The 23202-nt window shown below is 31.9% G+C and overlaps 4 protein-coding genes across 5 annotated transcripts in view; 2 read left to right on the top strand and 2 right to left on the bottom strand.

The window, feature by feature from the left end:
• The window catches only part of LOC106660792, a 35750-nt gene extending 30480 nt beyond the window's left edge, over nucleotides 1–5270 (top strand). For both annotated transcript variants that reach the window (XM_014383723.2, XM_014383724.2), the window contains 6 exons: nucleotides 43–194; nucleotides 253–636; nucleotides 1267–1466; nucleotides 2752–2938; nucleotides 3007–3255; nucleotides 4427–5270. In XM_014383723.2, the coding sequence (XP_014239209.1) occupies nucleotides 43–194; nucleotides 253–636; nucleotides 1267–1466; nucleotides 2752–2938; nucleotides 3007–3255; nucleotides 4427–4654 (1400 nt within the window). In that variant the 3' untranslated portion in view covers nucleotides 4655–5270. The remainder of the gene's footprint in view (nucleotides 1–42; nucleotides 195–252; nucleotides 637–1266; nucleotides 1467–2751; nucleotides 2939–3006; nucleotides 3256–4426) is intronic.
• A 328-nt stretch (nucleotides 5271–5598) lies between these two features.
• LOC106660790 (peroxisomal N(1)-acetyl-spermine/spermidine oxidase-like) lies at nucleotides 5599–16230 on the bottom strand. Its single transcript, XM_014383720.2, has 8 exons — nucleotides 16078–16230; nucleotides 14333–14447; nucleotides 14098–14273; nucleotides 12988–13242; nucleotides 12658–12931; nucleotides 11057–11457; nucleotides 5949–6100; nucleotides 5599–5887 (listed from the first exon to the last, which is right to left on the bottom strand). The coding sequence occupies exons 1-8, from the start codon at nucleotides 16140–16142 to the stop codon at nucleotides 5661–5663; spliced, it is 1665 nt and encodes a 554-aa protein (XP_014239206.1). The 5' UTR covers nucleotides 16143–16230; the 3' UTR covers nucleotides 5599–5660.
• LOC106660791 lies at nucleotides 7703–10387 on the top strand. Its single transcript, XM_014383721.2, has 6 exons — nucleotides 7703–7963; nucleotides 9205–9419; nucleotides 9477–9615; nucleotides 9693–9825; nucleotides 9887–9946; nucleotides 10055–10387. Coding segments are annotated over exons 1-6 (708 nt in total). The 5' UTR covers nucleotides 7703–7961; the 3' UTR covers nucleotides 10214–10387.
• Nucleotides 16231–16335: 105 nt separating the features above from the next.
• On the bottom strand, nucleotides 16336–23072 carry LOC106660789 (dolichyl-diphosphooligosaccharide--protein glycosyltransferase subunit 2). Its single transcript, XM_014383719.1, has 11 exons — nucleotides 22899–23072; nucleotides 20452–20768; nucleotides 20233–20387; nucleotides 19389–19528; nucleotides 18879–19248; nucleotides 18607–18819; nucleotides 18347–18551; nucleotides 18079–18267; nucleotides 17924–18019; nucleotides 16613–16688; nucleotides 16336–16559 (listed from the first exon to the last, which is right to left on the bottom strand). The coding sequence occupies exons 1-11, from the start codon at nucleotides 22936–22938 to the stop codon at nucleotides 16420–16422; spliced, it is 1941 nt and encodes a 646-aa protein (XP_014239205.1). The 5' UTR covers nucleotides 22939–23072; the 3' UTR covers nucleotides 16336–16419.
• Between the last annotated feature and the right edge of the window lie 130 nt (nucleotides 23073–23202).

The following is a 23202-nucleotide window of genomic DNA, read 5'->3' as shown; positions in this document are numbered from 1 at the left end:
TGATTTATGGACTATGATTTCAATGTGTTTGCATTTCTTTAGGAGATGGTTGTAAAATTGAAAGGGAGGCGGCAAAGTCATTGCTGAGTTTATCAGAAAGAACTTTAGAGGCAGCTCACCGACAGTATATTAGTGCTGGTCTCATTTCACAGATATCTCGCCCTCGCTCATACCCTTATAACGAGATTACTTCGGTAAATTTTTTAGGTATTCAAAGAAAGCTCTCATTTCATTTTCCACATTTCCTTTCAGGAAAAATGTCCGGAGGAGAAAGCGGCAACCATAGAGTCTTGGTGGAAGGACTTACTGATGTTGAACAAAGACTGTCATGAGCTGAGAGTCAAGGTGGAACCATTGAAGGTGGAACCCCTCAATGTGGAGCCTCTTGAAGAAGAGAGTAAACCATTGCTTGGCTGTGCAAAGACTTCTGTGATAACGTCGGTTGGTGGGCCAGTAGTAGTGCCTCCAATCAGCTCGAATATAGAAAACATTCCACCTTCCGTAACCACTCCAACAGAATATCCTGAAAATAGTCTCCTCTTACATGCTTATTTAACTGAACGGGCTTTGAAGGACTCCATGGTGAAACACCAGCAAGTATACGAGTCAAAATCTGTTGTAGACGAAGAATTAAAAGTAAGACATTTTTCAGTTTAATTTAATTTCGTTATGTTTTGATGGGGGATTACACAAGTAACATAATTAAATATTTCTTTTTCCTTCCTGATTTTAATAAGGTTAGTTGTTATAAGTGATTTTTGTTGGCAGTAATTGGAAGGTATTATTAAAATTTGCTATTTTTATGAATGGTGAAGTTGTAATATATTATGGTGAGGTATAATCATTGCTATTTATAATTAAATCATGTTGAATATAAGTAATTAAATATAACTATTCTAATTCAATTTTAATACTACCTTCCAATGAAGACTAAAAAAATACTGAAGATAAAATAGTTGTATATTGCAAAAAAGAAAACACAACATCCAATATTATACAACAACCAACAAATATTTTTAAAAAGTGTTTGGTTTCAAATTGAAAGAAGATGAAATTTCTCACCATATTTTAATGCAATGCCAATTACTGATTTTTGATTATTTGGAAGAGAAATTTTGCATTAAAATTAATTTTAAAATTTAATTTAAGAATTAACTAGCTTAGGATTGATAGTGATTAACTTTGAACCAGCCTGCTTATATTATTTATATTGCTAGCAAACAATCTTTCGTTGTTTTTCTTCAATTTTGCAAATTTGCCATTTAGGAGGAAAATAATGTGGAAGAAGAAGAATCAGTGGTACAGGCCATTGCCAGGATGGATGTTAAAAAGATCATTCGGATACCAACCCCTCCAGTTGATACTTCAACCCAATCACCACCAACAAAACTGGCCGAAAGTCCAAATAAACATCGCAAAGCAGAGTTTTTCCCTCCATCTAATGCTCCTAATCTTAGTTATATCAGGTATGTTGGAGCAGCAAACATTTAATATAATGTAGTTTATAGCAAAATTATTGGCTAAATGTTTTACAGACATAAACCCCACATTAAAAATAAACAAATAAAATTATATAAACTAGGAGGCTCTGCTGCTTACCTCACCATTTCCTTTTTTGGGCGATCCATTGGTTTCATGTAGAAATGTTAAAATAATTAAGTTATAGATATTTGAATTGTGAATTGGCAAGGTATATTGCTCAGGATATGGTTTGCGATTCATAATAGGTTGAATAACATCTAAAACATCTTGCTGTTTGATTTTTTTGAGCGCAGTGCATAATTGCTTTTCCATCGTCAAATATGTATATTTGACCGAAACTCAGTGGTTTTAGCCTTTATAAGACTTGTGGTAGCTTTGATAGTAGATTCACCTTGAACCAGGATGGAATGTGGACCACATACTTTTATATCAGCATTTTGAAATACAAAAGTGAATAGATTATTATAAATTCGAATATTTTCCATAAAATGTTTGTTTATTTCTTGGGATCCATAAAAGGCTTTTTAATTCATCGGGATAACCCAAGTTCATGCTTATTGGAACAATTACTACCATCAACAAACTGGTACAACAAATGATGCAGTGCGACAAGAGCATGTAACCATACATAACTCCTACATCAAGATATCCAACATTGATTGTAATATTGCCTTCCCAACAGTGGGCCTTTTTTCTTTATTTTGTTTGTTGAACGATTCTCTTAGACCTTGATAGTCCATTAAAATTTTTATTGAAAACTAACATGTGACCATTAAAGCCATCCCCCAAAGTAAAGAAAAAATCGGCCCATTTTTGCCAACAGTGGTTACATTATTATCCCCAAAAAATGTTTGAACGCAAGTTGAGGATCATGTGGCTGCGACCAGTTCGACGTCACCATGGTTAAATTTATTTTATTTTTATTTATTCATTTATTTTGACAAAAATTATTCATACTTACATTTAATGATCTTATAAAGATCCCCTTGGTGTGGGGCAAAGTTGTTTGATTATGATAGACATTTTCTTTGGGATAGCAACAAAATTGATAATAATCAGTATTGCGGAAATATTCTAGATTTATAGGTATTATTGAATAACATGGTTATCTTGTCTACGTTACTGTGTTTTATTAATTTCTTTATTTCAATAGGAATATTATCTGGGCCACTGTAAAATTTACAAAACCCTGAGACTTAAACATATTGAACAATATTTTGGCAGTGTAGGTTTTTAAAGATTTATTATGTGTAATGTTTACTATTTTAGTACAACAGAAGATGGTAGAAGTATGTGTGTTATGTGCAATAAAGTTTTCAACAAACCAAGTCAACTACGACTTCATGTGAATATCCATTATTTTGAGCGACCTTTCCGGTGTGATTCGTGTGCGGTATCTTTCAGGACTAAAGGTCATCTACAGAAGCATCAGAGGTCATTAGCACATCTTAATAAGGTGATTTAATTTACTTTATCTTGCTCTGTTTTCTTATATGATGATTAAATATAAATTGTTGTTCTCAGGTTAACATGAATTCAACTTTTGGGACTGCAACAACAAGCAATCCAAGGCCATTCAAGTGTGACTATTGCAAAGTGGCCTTTAGGATCCATGGCCACCTAGCCAAACATTTCCGAAGTAAACTGCACATAATGAAACTAGAATGTGTCGGTAAGCTTCCATTTGGCACATATGCTGACCTCGAGAAGTTTGGTGTCAACATGAATGACATTGATACGACTGACTGTGAAAATTCACTCGAAAGTCTACAGGTATTTTGCAGTTACTCTTTTTACATACTTATCCTACCTTCTTCATTTCTTGGTATTTTGTAGTTCTATTATTTGCTAAAATAGGTTTTTTCCTATTTGAAATGGTAATATCATAAAGAATCATTAGTCGTAGGTTTTGTTAAATGATACTGATCAGTAGTAAATACCAGAATTTGGAAGGTTATATTAAATTGATACTAGCCATTAAAAATAAATAAACAGATTTATTAATCAGTTAGAGTAAAAAATAATAGTTTTGTTAATGGTCAACAAACATTTATACTCTTCATCAACCTTTCATGCATAAAGGTTTTCATTTTTAAAACTTGGCAAGTACAGCAATCAATTATAAAATAATCTATGTGATTAAAGTGGTTTTGGTTTAGGGTGGTGACTGAAACAAACTTGATACAAATTGATGATGTAAACACATACTAATGTATTCCTTATTATTTTAGAATTAGTAGTAGTAATACAACATTATTTTCTTGTCTATCCAATATACCATCCCCCACATTTAATTTGGTGTGGCTATTTCATTTTGATTATTTTGATATATTTTTAATAATATTAAATTTAAATTATACATCAATAATGACCTTCGTTTAGGCCCACCATGGCCCATGGGTTGATATTGTATTTCATTGGAAAAATTTCAAGAAATAGCTTATATAAATAAATTTGGGAATTCTTTTGTCTCCCAAAAGTATTTGTAAATTCTGTTTTTACTGTTTGCTCTACTGTTTTCCTTAACTTATTATTTCAATTCTGTAAGGTAATTACAAGCTATGTCAAGTATAACAAAAAAATTATGTCCAGGCTCTCCCTTAACCATGCCTAACCACCCTAATGCCCAAACAGAAATGTAAATAAATAATTCACTAGTTTTCGTGGTCCGCTTGACCAATTGATATCTTTAAATTAATTAATTTTATCTCAACTAAAAACCTTAATTAATTAATAAATAATGTTGTCACGATAGCTCAAGTGGTTAGAGCAGCGGCGTACTTAGCCAAAGGTCGTGGGTTTGAATACCGCTCAGACCTTAGATAAAAAGAATAATTAATTGATAATATAGACTGCAGATTTATAATTTAATTGATTTATTATTTACTTTATTATAACCATTTTAAAAATTGTTTTAATTTATAATTGTATATTTATTGTACAGCTTTTAGCTGCCAAGATGGCTGGGAAGGACCCAAAGGATCCAAGTCGTCCTTGGGAAGATTCTTCCGATTGTTCAACAAAAGGCTCTGAAGATGAGCCTCTAACAAAAAAAGTTTCCAAGTTTGTTGGTGGGTTGGGTAGTCAGGTGAGAGTGAGCAGCCCCCCAATTGATCCCTCAGAAGGCTCATTCTCCCTGACACCATGTTTTCAAAAGAAAGTGAATTTTTAGTACAAATAGATTTATTGATAATTATTAAATGTTATAAATATTATTAAAAAAATAATGTCTATTTTAAAAAAAAGAGATATGAACGACTTAAAAAAAAAAAAAAAAAATATTTTGACATTTAAATTGTTTTTATTTTTTAATTTGTTGTTAAATAATAATTTTAAAATATTTTAACCATTGGCCTGACTTGTGTGATTATTATTGTACAAAATGTTTGAAATATATGATATCAACAGTTCAATTCAAATTTGTTAAAACTATATGTGATTATATAAATTATATCAAATTTTATGAAATTTCTAAGCCAAATTTTCGATAAATTTTTTGTAGAATTGTTGTTTAAGAATGATCATGACTTTTATACTGTAATATTGGGAGTACATAAAACATAATCTATGAAATTGTCTATTTTTGGAGAGTTTTTAGATTTGGCAAATGTAAACTTTATAGCCTGTATTTTTTTTTTTTTTTTTTTTTTAAATCTTCAATTTTGTTCAAAGGAAATTGTGATTAATCTTTATATTGTACATTCTGAGATAAATAGAGAATAAATTATGTACATTTTGTTAATTGTTATTTCTTATTTGTTTATGGACTTTTTGTATGTGTACATTTGGGTAAGACTGAAGAAATCATTCTTAAAAATAAATTGCTTATATATTTAATTAAAATAACTAATAAAATAAACTCCACAGTCCAGTATTTGTAAAGCTTATTTAATCATTTTTGTTTTATACCTTACTCCCAGTTTCTTATTTATAAGTAATCAAATTGCTAGAGCACACACATCCTTCAACTTTAAAAAATATATAATTTGCTGTATTATTAATTTCTCATCAGTGTTGGGCAAAGAAGAGAACAAGAACAAACTGGTTTTTGATTGATATTATACCATAGCATACAATGTAAACTTTAGTGGCTAAAGGGGTAAAAAAATTAAAAGAGACAAATTAAAATTTTATATTTCTTGGACTGTCACAATATTTGCATGTTACAGGTCTTTGAGTTAGTTGGCACATATGCCAGTTGTCACACTTGAACAAGGGTGTTGAGAATAGTTTGCATTTCTTTTAATACCTGAAATGATTTTATCAGCCTCTCGGATTCCTGATAAAATGGCACCCTGTAAAGTCCCACATAGACCCTGACTTGTTGCTTCACCTGCAAAATACAGGATTGGATAACCATCACACGAAGTCCGTGGCAGAGCTTCAGCTAGTACGCGTTCTTCATCTATAATATAAAAGAAATAATTGTTCCAACTTCAGTTGTTACTGTTGTATTTCTGTCTTACTTTCATTTTTAGAGGTGGTATAAGACCCTCTAAAAAGTGGGTTGTCTCCCCAGTTAGATCGCATGAGACTCTTTGGCATTGGTATGGATTCATCACCAAGCCAATCCTTCAAAAATTGTAGGATAGCATTTAACACATCTGCATCAGACGATCTGAAACAGATTTGATTTTTACAAAGGGTCGAGCTCAAATAACCAATAACAAACTTGGCTGGTCAGTGGGATTGATACAAACACTTGAATTATGGTGTATTTTATGAAAACAGTCTTATTTGTTGTATCTCAATCCCTCTGATAAACCGAAATATTAGCTTTTCTAATCAGCACAAAAATCATCTCATGTTAATTACCCTAGTAAGAAATAAGTTCCATCATAAAATAGGTAAAAATAGAGAGAACATTTTCAATTACTACACATTACAAACTACGTCTGTCTCAAATTAAATGAACGAGGCAACTAGACATAAATTTCAACTGTAAAGTGAAATTCATGGTTTTGCGAAAGAAGTAGAGAAAAAGTGAAGTAGCACAGTGAAGATTTAGAAAAAACAATTGAGTGGTGTTTAGCGAATAATTCAGAAGAAAAACATTAGTTTGGTAATTTCTAATCATTATCATCTAATTATTATCCTCGTTAGTAAAGTTTGTATTTGCATTTTACAAGTGTTCAAGTTAGCTGGCACATATGCCGATTGTCTTAATTGGGTCATAATAGTTTGAATTTAATAATTAAAAAGAAGTAATGACTTCACTAACAGCTCCTCGTGGCCACTTCATAAGTCGCTGAGAATCGAATTCTGATTACGCGACATTTGAAAATATGGCAAAAACAGGGAAAAATTCGAACGTTTGTAGGTTGAGATGAGGAGTTGGTGTCTAAGGGGATTGAAGTCACAAAGCTCAAGTGGTTAAAGCAGGGCGGATTGAGCCGAAAGTCATATGGCTTCGAATCCTGCTCTTAACACAAATTTTGTTCTCAATCAACTGATAAGAATAATTAATTGGAATATGGAAATAATTTTAAAAATTGTAATCCATTTATGTTTAGTGGTCTAATTGACCAAATTACTTATTCTTTGTATGTAAGGTTTTGGTTGAGATGAAAAAGTTCTCTCAACCAAGACCTTACATTTAAAAAAAAGTAATTATGACCCCTCAATGTTAATAATTATTTGAATTAATTGTTTTTTTATGTACGGTCTTGGGTCAAATGAAAAAGGGTCATGAGCGGAATTCGAATTGCCGACCTTCGTGGGTTCGAATCAATCGATACAAATAATAATCATCAATCAATCAAGAGAGGGCTCTTGACACTAACTTTTTCATTTCAACCACAAGACCTTAAAATAAAATAAATAAAAATAATAATTAATTGTAAGAAGTAATTTGGTAAATCAGACCACAAAATATAATGGAGTTAATAATTATTAGAGATAGTTTAATACACCTACTCCATATCTTCTTTGGTTAAATGAATGTAACAAGTTATCACATTTAAAAAATTTTTTCGATCTTATAAAAGTTTTATGACAGTACAACAGCCAAAGAATAGCGATGCATCATATAATTTCTACACTTTAAAATGTAACTGGAAATAATAAGATCCGCCTTTTTCCCCGTACCATATTCAACGCCAGCGCCACCAACGAGAATAGAATAACTAATACATTTTTTACTATCGTTTTTATTTTTATTGTGTACATATATTCAATTTACTATACACTCGAAATCAAAATTTTTGTATAATAAATAGTTAAGAACCTATTGTACTAGTCTAGAATCTAGTTGAGCGCCACCAATTAAATTTCGATTGTTGTTTCGCGCCATTTTGTATATCTTTTATCTATTGTTGACTGTTGCCGTAGGACGTAGGTACTTGGCATTTGCTAGTTGCGACTTCTTGTAGGCTGTTGAAAGATCGTTTTTTTTGTTTTTTGTTCAACTGTCACATTACAACAAAGAAGCTCAGTATAAATTTGATACGGTGGGTGCGTAAAATAATCGTTTAGCAACAATGTAAGTATGTTATCTTTTATTTCTTAATTATAGAACTACTATATTTGTGATTGTATAGTACATTAATACACATGGTATTTATATGATGGTTTAGCCTCTAGCAGATTCATGTACAATTTTACAGTGTATAATTAATCTAACATAAGCTTTAGTGAGAGATTAAAAACAATAACAAAACTGATAAGTTCAATCCATCTTGACGACCTTTTTTTGCCTATTGGGAAGGGTCACCAGCCAGAGGGCTGATGTGTGCGTGTAGCTTTCAGTATGGATTCTTAGTACCTCTCCTACCATTGATTGTCAACTCGAAGGGTCTGTGTTTCTTAAGTACCATTATAAAGTTTAAAAAAAACTTGTGTAACATATCTCTGTAGTGGCCATCGCCGACCATAGGTCCAGATGGGGCGAATTAACTAGATATTGGATAGAATCAGTATTTGGGATTTCTTTTCATTAAAGTGATATTGTGGATTGTGTAGCAAGTCTGCAGCATGTAAATATTGATATCGATTTGTCGAGGTTCTCACTCCACTCATTCACCTAATGAACGTACTTCTGCAAATTTATTGGCATCCTTTAAAGTTTCTAAAGACTTTGAGAATACAGTTGAGGAAGAAGACTTGACACTGAGTTCCTGAGAAAGAGAAGTCTGGTCTGAATGCAAGCCTTTTTGCACTTAAAAGCTTGTTAGAAATAGGCTTCAGTCTGCCTGATGCAGTTTCCTCACATATTTGTGTGGTTTTGAAATTCAGTAACAAAGTTAAATGGCTTTGGTTTTTCATGTAAACCACTCGCAATCACTCACAATTAAAACTATATTTTTAGAGTAGGCAACATAATGCCTGAGCATGGAAAAAAAATACACTCGGAAGTTGGTCAATGTGCGTTTTAGTAATAATACGTGTGTAAAACTTTCAATTAAATATAGAAATTATTGTTTAAAAATTGAAAAATTTCTTCAAGAGGTCTGCAAGGTGATAAAGCTGTAGATTTGTAATTTCCAATCATTTTGGTCTGCCTTTCCTCACTGATTTGGACTGACAATAGCATCTGTCCATTTTCAGTGCTGGATCTAAAGTTGGCAAGACAAAATAGATAGGTTAAAATCAGTGTGGATAGGGGGACCAAAATGCTGATAAGTTTACACTATACATTGTTTAAAACCTTAAATTTATAAATAAAAGTGCAGATTTTTTAATTTGGTGGACATGTGGTAATACTTAATGGGAAAAAATGTTTAGGTCAACAAGTGTTATATCGAGAAAAGGGCAAAATTTGGTTATGGGTGACATCCTGCCAAGAGTACTTAGCATCCTTTCAGTACTCGAAGAGGATGAGCAAAAAATGGCAGTCTCCACTGGTGAGGTACAAAATATTGACCCCCTGTCCGTCCGAATACAACGTAAAGAGAACATCAAAGCACTACAGCGATTACTTGGAGATGTTGATTTACCCGGTAATATAATACTCGTGTATTTTTGCATTTTAATTAATTTTTGTTTTAAATATATAGATTTATCTGAAGTGGAAGTCGATCCTCTCTACACGTTGAGCACACTACTCGAAAAATTTCAGAGGGAAGTCGTTCAACTTCAACAGCTTTACAGCCATGAGAAAAACAATTTAAAAAATATCTCAGACAGCATTTCAATGTGCGAAACATAAAAACTATTTAAATTGTTTATTATAAATTATTTGGCTACTTCTTGTTCAATGGATTGATGTTTAGGTATACGACTAGAAATGACTATTTGAAAACTATAGCCCAAGGTATGACCGATTCTAGCACTCATAAAGATCAAGTTGAGGCGTCTAACACTGGCGATCTCAAGCAGCTATTTCCAATGCTAAAGAACGATCTGGTAAATACATTTTCAGATTTACTAATCATTATTAATATAATTCATTAATGTTACTTTTCAGGACACTGTCCTCAATACATGTTACCCATTAATAAAAACTGACATTAAAAATTTCCTTTCTGTAAGTACTAAACTAAATATAAATAGGTGTAAGCTTAGTTTTATGATTTGTCACGTCACAATTTAATTGAGAGCCTAGTCATAAATTATTATTTTATTCAATTTTTAGAAATTAGAAAGTGCAGAGAGGTCAGATGATGAAGAAGACTGGTGGCAAGAACCTAGTAGTGATGTGGATGTTAGTGCTATTTGTGTTCTTATCGAAGCAAAAATCATTATTCAACATCCTGAAAAGAAAACGTTCTTCCGGCTTGCAACACTTGACTAATTTGAATTTTTTAAGCTAACAAAATTAATCAAACAATAAAATTAATTATTTTATTAAATGAAAATGTATTTGAAGAAATTGGATGAAAGTTATAGTAAACCTTCTTGATTTAAATACTTAATAAGACTTTTCTTATTCTACAAACTACTGCAATAAAACGATTTTATTATTGTATTTGTGTAAAACATTATTTTGTAATTTTGACCTATTTGGACCGTCCATATTTTTATAGTTTAAAAACTATTCTTTCATAACAAATCCTACTGTTTGAACCTATTTACGTACTTCCGTAATATTGCTTTATACTGAATTTAATCTTTAGTTTAATTCACACATTGAAATAGTACATTTATTTATCACAAAAAAATAATTAAAAAAGATGTACGTACTTAATACTAAAATAAATATATGTTATCTGTTTTATAATGAATTGACCTTTGTATTTTATTAATGAGTCTTTGAGATTATTCTTAGCCTACGTTTACTAATAGGATTTTTTTTCACCAGACAGTATTTACCATGGTCTACAGTGTTAATTTACTTTGTTTTGTATATATTTCTTTTTGTTGTTAAATAAACATTATTATTATTATTATACTAATTGGTATTGGTTGAATTCCGACCAAATATATAAACAACAAACCCCCCCTAACTTAACATAGAAATCTGCAGTTATAAATGAAAAAATGTATAAACTGCAAAAAGGAAATATATGTACTATTGTTAATTACTATTTGTATTGATCGAAGCTTATGCAATTAATAATTAACATAGTTATATAAAAGGGCCTTAAATTTGTTTTGTCTTAAAGTTTATAAAAGAGCATATTTAGTATTTTTTTACCTTATCATTTCTTTGGAATCACCACCTTTGATGATGAACTGAAGAAGCCGCTGAGAGCCTGGTACTTCTTTGATACTGGACATGTTTTTAGTCCAGTCAGAGCGCCCTTTCAACTCACAACCTTTGAATTTGCGATTGAGAGGTGTATCACGCCACACCCACAGAGGCTGGGACCACTCTACATAAATCTTTTCCTTTACATTGTATTCCAGAGAGACGAGAGCGGCAAGCTTGTGAGCCGGTAGATGTGGTGAGAACATAGACTCCCACTCTTCCTTGAGAACCCCAAGGGGAAGAGTCACAAGTACACAGTCAGCCTGGTACTGAGTACCATCTGTGCACCTAACAATAGCCCTTGGCTTCTGGTCATGCGTTACTGTCCCATACTTGATTTTATCAACCTAAAACAAAATTGTCCCTTGACAAATGTCCTATATAAATTCACACTTATTTTTTAAATGAGTATGCTACAGTCTATTACTATAAAAACCTTTAAAAAATTTCCAAAAAGAATCAGTGGTGTACAACTTGTTACATGTTTTATAAAGAATTCTTATTTATAGTTTATCCTTATAGTTATGTATATCAAATCATTAATATCATGACAATGTATTATTCCAATCTGCTTCAGAAGATTATGGGCATTTTAGAAATAAAACGCATTAAAATAATTTTTGTTGGAACTGACCATGGATGTTGGTGACAATCAGGAATTATTTAAGTTTTTGTCTATTTTTAAAAGGTTATTTTTCATTTAATAATTGATAAAAACTAAAGTGGGTTTATAGTCATCTATAATATATTAAATTAGTTTTAAAAAGTGAATAAGCACAGTGCGATCGGCCATAGACTTAGTTGCATATAGAGTTCTTGATATATCGGTGCGGTGAGTGGGGATGGGGACAAATCCCAATCGGTGCGACGAGTGTTCCTTTTCTTCTGCCCATTTTTGGCGTCTCCATTGTTTCTTCGAGACTGAGAGCTACATGCACGTCTGTGCTAGCTCACTTCACGAGTTAATTCTATTCATTTATTATCTGCAGAACTGAGAGTTAATAGAGTCTGCCAACTTCATGGTACATCTCTTCATTTGAGCATCCAGCTCCATCTTTTCCTTCTACATCCAACCTACATCAACTTGGACATTAATGCCTCATAATATTGGGTCAGATCATTCTTTTTTATTGTATACATCTATTAGTTATATTAATATCTTCTTTTAGTTTGATATTATTAATTTTATTACCATAACAGACCTATTTTGTTACATGCAATACTAGTAAATTGTTTTCATGTGATTTTTTTGTATTTGTTCTTTATATATATGTTTATATATTTTAATTACAACTTGTATGAACATAATACCTCAATTTAATCCTGCTCTCATTATTAGCAAATTCTTATATGGTTTATATTAATACGCTTCAGTAATTGGTGTTTGAAGACATACCGCCTTCCATCAGTGTGAGGGGGTTATTTGTGGAAAACTGGTAACAATGCATTAGAGTCGGGGATACCCTAAATTTTGTGTAGCCCTGATTCGCACAATGGAAGTAAATTTTTATCTTTAACATTAAAATATCAAATATAAAATAAATTACCCTTTTGTTATATAAAATGTGATCACCGACATCAGCTATAAGTTGAGATAATCTGCCTACACCTCCGAGAGGCACTTTTATGCCTCCAGGTACAACAGTATATGCTCCAACGCCATCAGAGATTACTTGGTGTTCTACAAGGTAACTAGAAAGTCCAACTAAAGCTCTTGTGGCAGTCTCTGCACTTTCTGGCGGAATTCTTTTTAAAACCTGGTGCATTTTTATTCCAATATAATGGTTGATCATCATTTCCTCTGAAGCGTCTGTACTAGACCTTTAAGGCAATTGTAAATTAAAGAAATTAAAGTTGGTCATTTTGATGCCAATTACCGTAAACGTTTAGCCTCTTCTAGCATTTCAGCTAATTCTTTAAATGCCATAAATGAAATTGGAGTTGGGAGTTGGGTACCATCGCTATTTACCAATAATCCTTTTGTTGGATCTGTTGGGCCAAGTTTAATCAAACCTAATTTTACTGCAGCATCTACAATTGGCATTTCATACACTTTTTTAGGGAATTCACAAAAAGGTCCAAGCTCGACCACAGTATCTCCCATGTGTGCAGATCTGATTCTCCCTCCAGGTCTGAAATTCCACTTTTAATTAAACCTTGAATAATATAATTGGTGGACATTAAAATTAGTAACAATACTGAAATTTTATAAAAATGATTTTATTTTTATGATGATTTGCAACTGCAGAGGTATTAATCCCCCTCAGGGGATCTACTTTTGTGTAAATCCCCATTTGCATGTTGGGTTCAAATGCAAGGTCTTTGGACCAATGCCACCACATTACTGATATTTTCTTTTTTGTATTGTATATGTTTATAGTTAAATAAAACATTATTATTATGTTCACTATTTTCCCCTTAACCATCCCTAAATTATTATTACGTATTTTGTAGCCATAATTGACTGTATTAATCATTTTAATTAATTAACTTTTAATGTAAGGTCTTGGTTGAGATGAAAAGTCACACGAAGAAGTCACAATAGCTCAAGTGATTAGAGCAGCAGGGTATTGAGCTGAAGGTCGTGGGTTCGAATGCCACTCGTGACACTTGCTTTTTCATCTCAACTCAGACCTTAGATTAAAGGTGTAATTGCTATAATTGTGTATTTTTAAACATAAACCTTCTAATTCAATTCTGTATAAAGAACAAATTTGAACCTGATCTGAATTAATAACGTATATGGAAAATAGTTCGTAGGATTATTTATTTTGTTTTATTATTTTTTAATACTGAGATATTAAAGAACAGATTAATTGAAAATATAATATAATATGAAACTATTGACTACTTATTCCCTAACATTTGACAGACAATCTATCTGAAAAAAATAAGCCAAAATTAAATTTCTTCTACTTCTTAACAGCAAGAACATACATTTGCTTATCAATCTTCTTAAGTACAAAGTAACTGAAAAATTGTTATACCTAGATGATGCTTCAAGAACAATAGTATTTGTGATTCCTTCCTTGATTAACTTTTGGGCTGCTGTAAGTCCCGAAATACCAGCACCAATTACAACCACATTGGCTGATAATGGAGAAGGAAGTGGTAAGTCTTCTAGAGCTATTGCTTCTGGATGTTTTGGTGCTGGTTTGCATGTCTAAAGCCAAAATGATATGATTGAAAAAATAATTAAACTAGATATTAAAAATGACTTACTTCTTGCAGAGTGGATGGTGGTGGTGAGTACACACATACATCAGACTTCCCCCCTGTCATGCACGCCATTTTGGGAGGTACACATTTTTTCTTCGCAGAATCATCAGCATAAAATCTTGTTATAATATTTTTGCATTATTAATCAACTATAGATTTGCATCAATCATACAGTGGTGACTGTCTGCCTGTGGTTTACTAAAGTTTCCAGCTTGTGTCACCACTCACTACTATTTTAACACTGCTTTCATCCTCCAAGCAACCAATCATGCTTTATTAACTACAAGTCTAACTCTCCTTCTTCAGATATCTCAAGAATTTCACAATAAAATTTGTAATAATTAGTAACAATATTATAACAAATAAAATATTATATTATTTTTATCAGGTTGTTCGATGTGAAAGATGAAACATGGTAATTTATTTTAACATGCATGTGCCATAATGATTTACGAGTTTAAAAAAAAAATCAGTTGACTTGTACAAACCTTTTATCCTTTCAAAAAGACATCTCATCAGCCAAAAGATACAATTTACAGACTTATTAAACTTTTTAATCATAATATTATTCTAATTAAGCTAAAATCATTAGAAGTAAATAATAAATTAATTTTATGGCTATGATCTTTTTAACCAACAGACACAAATGGTTTGGGGGGGGGGGCTCTTTTGGGCTGACTGTTTTAAAAGTATTAAGCCATTTATTAATGGCCTCTATTTATTTACTATTTATTAAATTTGGTAAAATAAAAATATTTGCTGATGTAAAAATATATCCTGAAACAAACTCTACAAAAGACTGTAAACTGTTACATGATTTAAATAACATTGTTACATGACATGTAATCAAAAATATGTTATTGAATATAAATAAAAGTCGATACCTTTTTACAAAACCAAAAATTGCATCAATGCTCATAATAAATGAAATCCACTAGAAAAAGTGGAAACCATAAATCATCTAGGAGCTTTGTATCAATGCAGATGTATCATTCTGTTCTAAGCTTATAGTACACCAGTGAGCCCTAGTTCCTCAAGGAACTTGATTAGTAGGCTCGGTTTAAACGATAGAATCCCTTCTACACTTTTATGGCTGCTTGGCACAATATATTTTTGTACCCTTTATTCAGATTGAATTGGGGAATTCTGTCAATTGCATGTACCTCAGCTTGGAAGGTACTGATTTATTTTCCCATGAATTCCGAGCCCTGGCTAATACATCTATCTGTTCTCTTTACACCTATTGTATAACTAAGCTAATTGAGGATCAAAAAAATCAATCAATATTCCACCATCAGCTCCCTCACACTTCACATTCACACCAATAAACACTATATACAATAAATAACCATGTTAATTTAAAGTTGTAACTGTATTTTTAAGTTAAAAGTTGTTATTTTATTTCATAGTTATGAAATAAATTGCCAAAGTTTGGTACAGAATTGCCAAAAAATTTCATCTTTAACAACCTTATCTTCAAAAACAGCCTGATTATAATTTAAATTATGTAATTTATTCCACAATAGAATAAATAAAAGACAGATAATAAAATTAGAAATAAAAATATATATTTCCCCGATTTATTTTTAATCAGTTCAATAGTCATACATCTTTTAATACAATTGTTTTTCTACTTTTTGAAACTTTTAAGGAATGAAAAATATCAAATACAAATACTACCAACATTATATATAAATTAAATTATCTTCATTTTAATGAATTGAAGCAATTTAAGTAACATTCCTTACCTTAACTTGAAAGTAAATAGTTTAAAAGTTGGAGAGAGTCTTTGTAATTTTTTTACAGCAATCATTGAGGATTTAGAAAAAAAACACAAAATTTAAATTCTTGAAAACTGAACAAAGGAAGAAGGTTATAGTTAGTTATGATTATAAAAGTCAGATGGGTAATTTAAATAAGACTAAACTAGCTTATTTGTTTAAGGCATTTACCTTTCTATTTATATGTTCTAGAAAACATTAACAGGATTGAATAAATACACACTGTGAAAAAAAATTATTTATAACAAAGCAGTCTTGCGTACATCAGCAGAACTGACATTAAAAAAAGAATGTAAAACTTCTAATCTTCTATCTCTTCTGGTTTGATGCAATGTTAGCCAACAATTTATTCCCTGATAAAAATGTGATGAGACCAAGGACCAATAAATATTTGAGTGTTTCAAACATGTTTAGCTTAAGCCAGAACATGCCGAAGAGACAAAAGATTGCTGAAAAAAAAGTTTTATTATTACAAATTCATTCTTGCTTTAAGAGGACTTACCTCCAAGACCGGCATGAAAGCCAAATGTACTCAGAGAAAAACTGAAATTTGAAATATTGACACCGAGTTTGGCCCACTAAAAAATAAAGAAAGAAAGAACCAAAATATAATTAAATACAAAAACAAAATATTTTGAAAAGTCTACTCTATTTATATCACGTAAACACAAACTTTTACAACCATTGTCATTTGAAGTATTCAAATTACTGTAAAGAAATAAAAATGCACATGCATATGCAACTTATTCCACAGCTGTCTTAAATTATAGGTTTGTTCCAACATATATCCAAACCATCGGCAAAGTAGAAGATGCATCCTTTAGTTTGGCCATTCCATCACATTTCAGGCCAAGTTTATAATAGGTTTATGTCAAAACAGACCATATGGACAGACATTCACAGACGTTTCCCCACATTTTCACTCTTGTTAAATCGGAAAAGTTCTTACTTTATAACTAGAGCCCAGCTTTATATGCAATAAAAATCCTTAAAAATGTTGTGTAATATCCACTAAAAAAACCTTAAATATGCAATTAATTTGTTCGAAAAATATTAAAAATGCAAGATGGGTATCAAAGATCTCACCCCATCTAATAATTGAATAATTTTTTCTGAATATAGACATTTTTTCGATCTAGTACTTATTCACATTGAAAGGAAATAGACCAGAAAAATTTCAGTCACAAAATCAAATAAAGAGGACGGACTGGCACTATTTTTGTTTCAAACGAAGCCCCCCTTATTTCCTTTGACAACTGGACTACTTCAGGAAAATTAATTTTTCAGGAAAAGTGGTAAAGAATTATGCTTGCAGAAGTTTTGGAAATTGAAGCCTCAAATAAGATGCTGATTATTTCAAGAGAATTCTGTTAATTTCTATTCTATTATATCAATTTGTTTACGTTAATACAATAATTTAATAAGGTATAAATAAAACAATAAAAATTTCAAATCTGCAATATTCTTCAAATATGCGAAATAAAATTTGAAACATTGTAACGTAGAGGTAGGATTCTGATAAATATCTGATCAAAATTCCAAATCTGTATTACATTACAAAATAATAAACACAATTCATAAATATATGAAGAAAAATTCTGCTTACAGTTTGAAACTGATTGGATGAGCTTGGAAAAAAGCGTTCCAAATGAGTAAGAATCCATGAACAGATGTTCAGTCAATAAATCATGGATAACTTACTTTTGATTGTGTGTTGGAACAAACCTTATATTATCGTGTTAATGCAAATGCGAGTATTGTATTGTGGCTAATTTTATAGGATGGAACAAAATGTAAATTCATTTATACATACCAATGCAAAAAGGATTAAAAGAGGAACAAACACTAAACCAGTGAATAAGTTAGAAACTAAAACTGGTGGTCTTCTTTCTGGTTCTCTGAACAAATGCTAAAACAAGATAATCATTTAAATAACAAAGATAAAAAGAAAAAGAAAAAAAATATTACTTGAATTTCAGGTTTTGGTTTGAAGATTGACTGTGTAGAAGGTTTTTTTTTATCAACTGTACCCAAGTTAAGCTTAACATCAGCTACATGCCAGGAGAAAGAATTTGTGAGAATCGTATCACCAATTATCAGATCAACAGAATACAATCCTGAGAGTTTACCGAGTTCATTTACTTTTGATCCAATATCCTTTTAGAAAAAATATGAGGCAAAAAAAAATGTAGACACATTAAGAATGAATTAATGCTGTCTTATCTATAATAATTACCAAATCAAGTTTATACATAACACCAGTGTCTTTCTCGGCAACAAAAATTACCTCCTGACCGGAATTTTTGTGTTGTAGTTTGACAAATGCTTGATGCACTTTGAGAGGTTTTCCTGTAATCTTTTCTTTTAAAGAGAACCTCATCGCAAGCTTTTGTAAAAAGTCCACTTCTAGAACCTCCTTCAGCTTGTTCGGGTGAGTAACTCTGAAAAACAATATGATATATAACTTGATACAACTAGAAATTCAAAACTACTAACTTGTGGAATTTTGGCTGAGTGATCTGATCAGAATCAGCAGTACCAATTAGAAGTGGTTCAGGGAAAACAGCCTGTGCCATGACTTTTACATCAAGTGGAACTGCAATGTTTCCAATGAGCTTAGATGATGCGCTGGCAGTCACACTAACTGTCAAGCGATAGGTTCCTGGCAATTCACCCGTAGGTTCCACAAGTAACACTGAATAAACCATTCTACAAAAGGCATAGTTGTCATACTGCTTTGAAATTAAATTGATTTTTGCATGATTTACTTTTCAGAAGTTTGGGTAAATTGTCGATTGCTGATGACAGCAACTCCATCTGAAAGCCTAGTCGCCTGCTCTAGAGTAACTGCAATCGGGACAGTGATAGGGTTGCCGAGGAGGTCACATACAAGGACAGAGATCCTGGGCTGTTCAACTGATACTGCCCCATTCCCAATAATACTGAGAGAGACATGTGTCTGAAAGTTGTTCTGCGACAAGATTGTCACCACATTTATAAGGCTGTGAACTCCTTTCACACTCTGAACAGACTTGCGTGAGACAAAGTAATTGGCAAATTTGACTGTTTGTTGTGGTGTGATAAGTGGAGCTTTTTTAACTGTCTCAGCCAAGTTAAATATTCCACTTATAACTAATGCTGTAATAAAAAAAGTAGATTTTGAACTTAATTGAACATATTAATTTACACATTTCATCCACTTAATCATGCTATTTTACCATACCATTAATTATGCAAATCTATTATAAATTTTTAAAAAATAATGATGATTAAAATACCTGTTATTGAAAGCCCTCCTTCAAACTGAAGAAATCTCCCATCAATTTCATCAGCTTGCACTAATACATCCTCTATCCGATCAAATGCAAATGCACCTTCATTACTCATCTGTGAGGCTATGTGCAATGTGTAAGCAATACTGTAAAAATATAGGTTATAGTACTGAATATATTAAAACTCAAAATAATTGATTTTAATGCAATATCCTACTGAGCTAAAGAAACACTGGATGCATACTGATTTTAGAAACATTTAGCAGAAAATTTTAGTAATTTACTAGTTTCCATGGTCCGCTTGACCAATTAATATCTTTCAATTAATTAAGGTTTTTAATTGAGATAAAAATAATAAATTTTAGTAATGTTACTTTTTCTCAAGGAAAAAAAATTCGCACATGCTACCAAGCATAACATTCAAAAGCTTATTTTATGACACAGTTTTGATGAAATCCACCAATATCTAGGAAGTTTATAACACAGTGAATTTTTGAAATGTTTCACAGATCATCCGATGTTTAAATTTTGAAGGTTTGTGCCAGGGAAACAGCTATCAGTATGCCTGAAAGAGTTCAGTAGATGACACTCATTCTTTATTCTATTTAATGCAGATTTCAAAGTGACCACAAAATTGGCGAAAAATGTATATTAAAGTAAATTTTTTGTGTGTGACAAGCCCATTTTTTCCAGGGATATAAATATGTGACGGGAGTGAGTCAGAAAACCAATTTTGCAGCATTCTAGTCCATTTACAGTTTAATATCACCCAATTTTTTGTCCTCCTTCCATAGCACCACTTCATATATAATTCTTCATACCTCACAAATTAAACTACAAAAATACATACTTAACAATACTATCATCCTTCTTTAATCCTGACTGCACAGTTTTTACAACTTTGGCATTATGCTTCAATTGTTGCCCAAGAGATTTCATTCCAAGGACAGAATAATAAAGATCAGGAATTGTCGATGTTTCTTTTTGCATAACATCATTAAACACCTGAGGAGGGGGAAAATAAATAAATAAACTCATCAATCACATCACATAAGTAGGAAGTGCACACCTTAGAAATTTCACTTGTTGGAAAGGCACCTCTACAATTTCCAATTGTAGTCCAAGCTTGTGCAGTATAATAGTAAGATTCAACGCTTGACTGAGTCTTGGCTGTTTCAAGGAGAAATTTGCAGACAGACTCAGAGTTGGGAATTTTTTGACCCAACAACTTACTGGCAGCAGCTGCATAATGTATACTGGCAAGATCGTTAGAGCTCCATGATGCAGCAATCACCTGACCTAGTCGCACTTTATCATATTCGGTTAAATAGTTGATGGCTCCATAAGAAGGTGCCAATAGGAGAAGCAGTACTGCGAATGTGATCTCTGAAACAAAATTTAAAAAGGTTTATCATATCAAATAACATTCACCAGATGTTTTTTGTTCAAAAATTAAAAGTTTGTCCAATATTATTTAATAAAAAATAAATGAAGAAGCACAAAACATGAGAGAGAGAGAGAGAGAGAGAGAGAGAGAGAGAGAGAGAGAGAGATGTACTTTTATTATACAGTCCATGCTTCATTATCCGTGGCTGCCGCCCTAGTTTTTTATATTAAATCTAATTTACCTTTTTTTTAAATAAATTTTCTTTTAGGACCCTAATAATTTTTTCTCATTTGTTTTGATGTCATGAATAAGTGAATACCTGTTGATGTATGTACTACATATTGTTTTCCTCCACTCCATGTAATATACTTGTCTTACAAATGGATGTTTTAGTTTTTTTTAATCAAAAACACCAGCACCCCGAGGGTTCATGTAACCTCATTAAAAGGGAAAAAAATACACGATACAGAAAGTGTGTAATAGAAGAAAATGCTTCAGAGCCTGAAATTCAAGGTGTTTCCTTTTATCTGCGTTTCTCATTATACACGGTGACGCTTAGTACTGGTATGCCCCCATGGATAAATGTATACTTAAAATTCGAACAAATGAAGAGAGTAACATCCTTTGGGAGATAGTCAGTTTGGAATAAGATTTTTTTAAGGTAACGTTTACATGTACATAACAAGCAAGTTAATTTTATTGCTAGGGGACCGCAGTAGCCGATAGTCTCTCAGCTCATAGACCCTGCAGTCATGTGATCAATTCCCAACATCAACCCCCCCTCATGGCTCTTTTTTCACATCACCTTCCCCTAAGAAACTATTTATTGCATTCTCTGAACTCGTACTCTGATTAATACGGAAACTTAAAACCATAAAAAAAAAGATCTGTCATTTAAATATACCTATAATTTAATTTGTTACAAACAGAATTGGAAAAATATGGTTTTAGAATTAACTAATAACAGAGTTTGTGTGATTGCAGTGAGTAGATCCTGTGGTCGAGAGTTCGATTGGCACTCTGGCAGAGCCTTTACACTATATGCTAAAAATATGAAAATTAGATAATTATTAGCTAATAAAAAGCTCAAAGTTAGACATGGGGTTTTTTGTCGTTAAAAATTAAATGTCAATATTTTCAGGACTTATGGGCAAGCATGAACATAATTAAATATTTTCGGCTAAGTACATTGGCACCAATGGGTTTCAAAGTTCCTGGTGAAGAAAATCAACAAAATATTACGGTTAACATGATAAGTGTTCGGCGGGTCTATTGCTGCATGGGGCAATTTCTGCAAGATGAATCCGCTACTTGATTTAGGGCATATCCTTTGGAAACCCTCCCATTCATAATTCAAGGCAATTCTGTAATGAAAAACTAACATTGACACGACCACCCCAACGATTTCTGATTCGCTCTTGCAATAACGGTAATTGATGATCTTCACTTTACTCACATCCATTGTCAAAAAATTATTACGATTGAAAAGTTGATAATGAAAAACAGACTCTTAAAAAAATTCCTCCTGTTCTGGGCTCTACCGATTAATTAGCCAGCTATCGCTAGAATAATAGTTTATCGAAATATTGGGATTATCAAATTCCATTAGACAGAGCTCACTTCTGGACCCTTTTCTGATATCTAAGGGGACCCCAGTAGCCGCGATGAAAATTGACATGGCACTCATCAATGGAATGCCTGAGCGACCCTGAATTTGGTCCCAACCCCTTTCGAAATGTGTTTCTTCAATGGAAGAACACTGGGGGTTTAATTCGCACACATGTCGCGACCTCCGGAAAAAGAAAAAAAAAAAAAAAGAGCCAGGAAGGAATACAATAAGCTGCATAGAGCTGCAGTGCACAGGGGGGAACTACTATAGTATATAAATAAATATATACTATAGAATAGAAGCCTATATACAGTGTTTTTATCCCTTAGCCGGGTAAAGAGTTGTTAAACGAGATTTAACTACATTGTAGGGTAAAGTGATTTACAGTTAAAATTTTAAGTTCCGTACAAAATAAAATAATCACAAGTTATCTTTTTTTGTGAATAAAGCAAAATGCCGGTAGTCTTTTATGCATCTATTAGTTAATAGTACTTATAAAAAATAAAATGCGAATATTTACCAAACAAATTTAAAAAAGAAGCACAATTAATATGCTTCATTTCGCTGAATAATAAATGGAACCCTGATTAACTACAAATGATTTTGGTTTTGTCAAGCGTGGAATTAACAAGGTTGACGTATTCAACTAACAAGATAGCAGAGTTGGAAGTTGGAACTTGCAAAGAGTATTCGTATTACAAACGATTATCGATACACAATACATAAAATTAATTATATCGAATTGTTCAAATTAAATCAAACTATAGTTGGTTTAATTGTACTGTCTTGTACCAAAATGTTATTTTTATTAATTAATATTATAG

The sequence above is a fragment of the Cimex lectularius genome, unplaced genomic scaffold (genome assembly GCF_000648675.2).
Source record: "Cimex lectularius strain Harlan isolate CLEC.00 unplaced genomic scaffold, Clec_2.1 scaffold24, whole genome shotgun sequence".
NCBI classification, from domain to species: Eukaryota; Metazoa; Arthropoda; class Insecta; order Hemiptera; family Cimicidae; genus Cimex; species Cimex lectularius.
This window is presented reverse-complemented; position numbering and strand designations above follow the sequence as displayed.

Excerpts from the sequence above, each read along its gene's own strand:
- LOC106660791 (XM_014383721.2), top strand. Across the intron at positions 9,420-9,476 it reads TGGAGATGTTGATTTACCCG|ATTTATCTGAAGTGGAAGTC; the intron begins GTAATATAATAC and ends TTAAATATATAG. Across the intron at positions 9,616-9,692 it reads ATCTCAGACAGCATTTCAAT|GTATACGACTAGAAATGACT; the intron begins GTGCGAAACATA and ends ATTGATGTTTAG.
- LOC106660790 (XM_014383720.2), bottom strand. The coding sequence starts at position 16,142 with ATGATTGCTGTAAAAAAATTACAAAGACTCTCTCCAACTTTTAAACTA. Across the intron at positions 6,101-11,056 it reads GATTCCAAAGAAATGATAAG|ATCGTCTGATGCAGATGTGT; the intron begins GTAAAAAAATAC and ends AATCTGTTTCAG. Across the intron at positions 5,888-5,948 it reads TACCACCTCTAAAAATGAAA|ATGAAGAACGCGTACTAGCT; the intron begins GTAAGACAGAAA and ends TTTATATTATAG.
- LOC106660789 (XM_014383719.1), bottom strand. The coding sequence starts at position 22,938 with ATGAAGCATATTAATTGTGCTTCTTTTTTAAATTTGTTTG. Across the intron at positions 19,249-19,388 it reads AGGAGGGCTTTCAATAACAG|CATTAGTTATAAGTGGAATA; the intron begins GTATTTTAATCA and ends TTTTTATTACAG. Across the intron at positions 18,020-18,078 it reads AACCAAAACCTGAAATTCAA|CATTTGTTCAGAGAACCAGA; the intron begins GTAATATTTTTT and ends ATCTTGTTTTAG.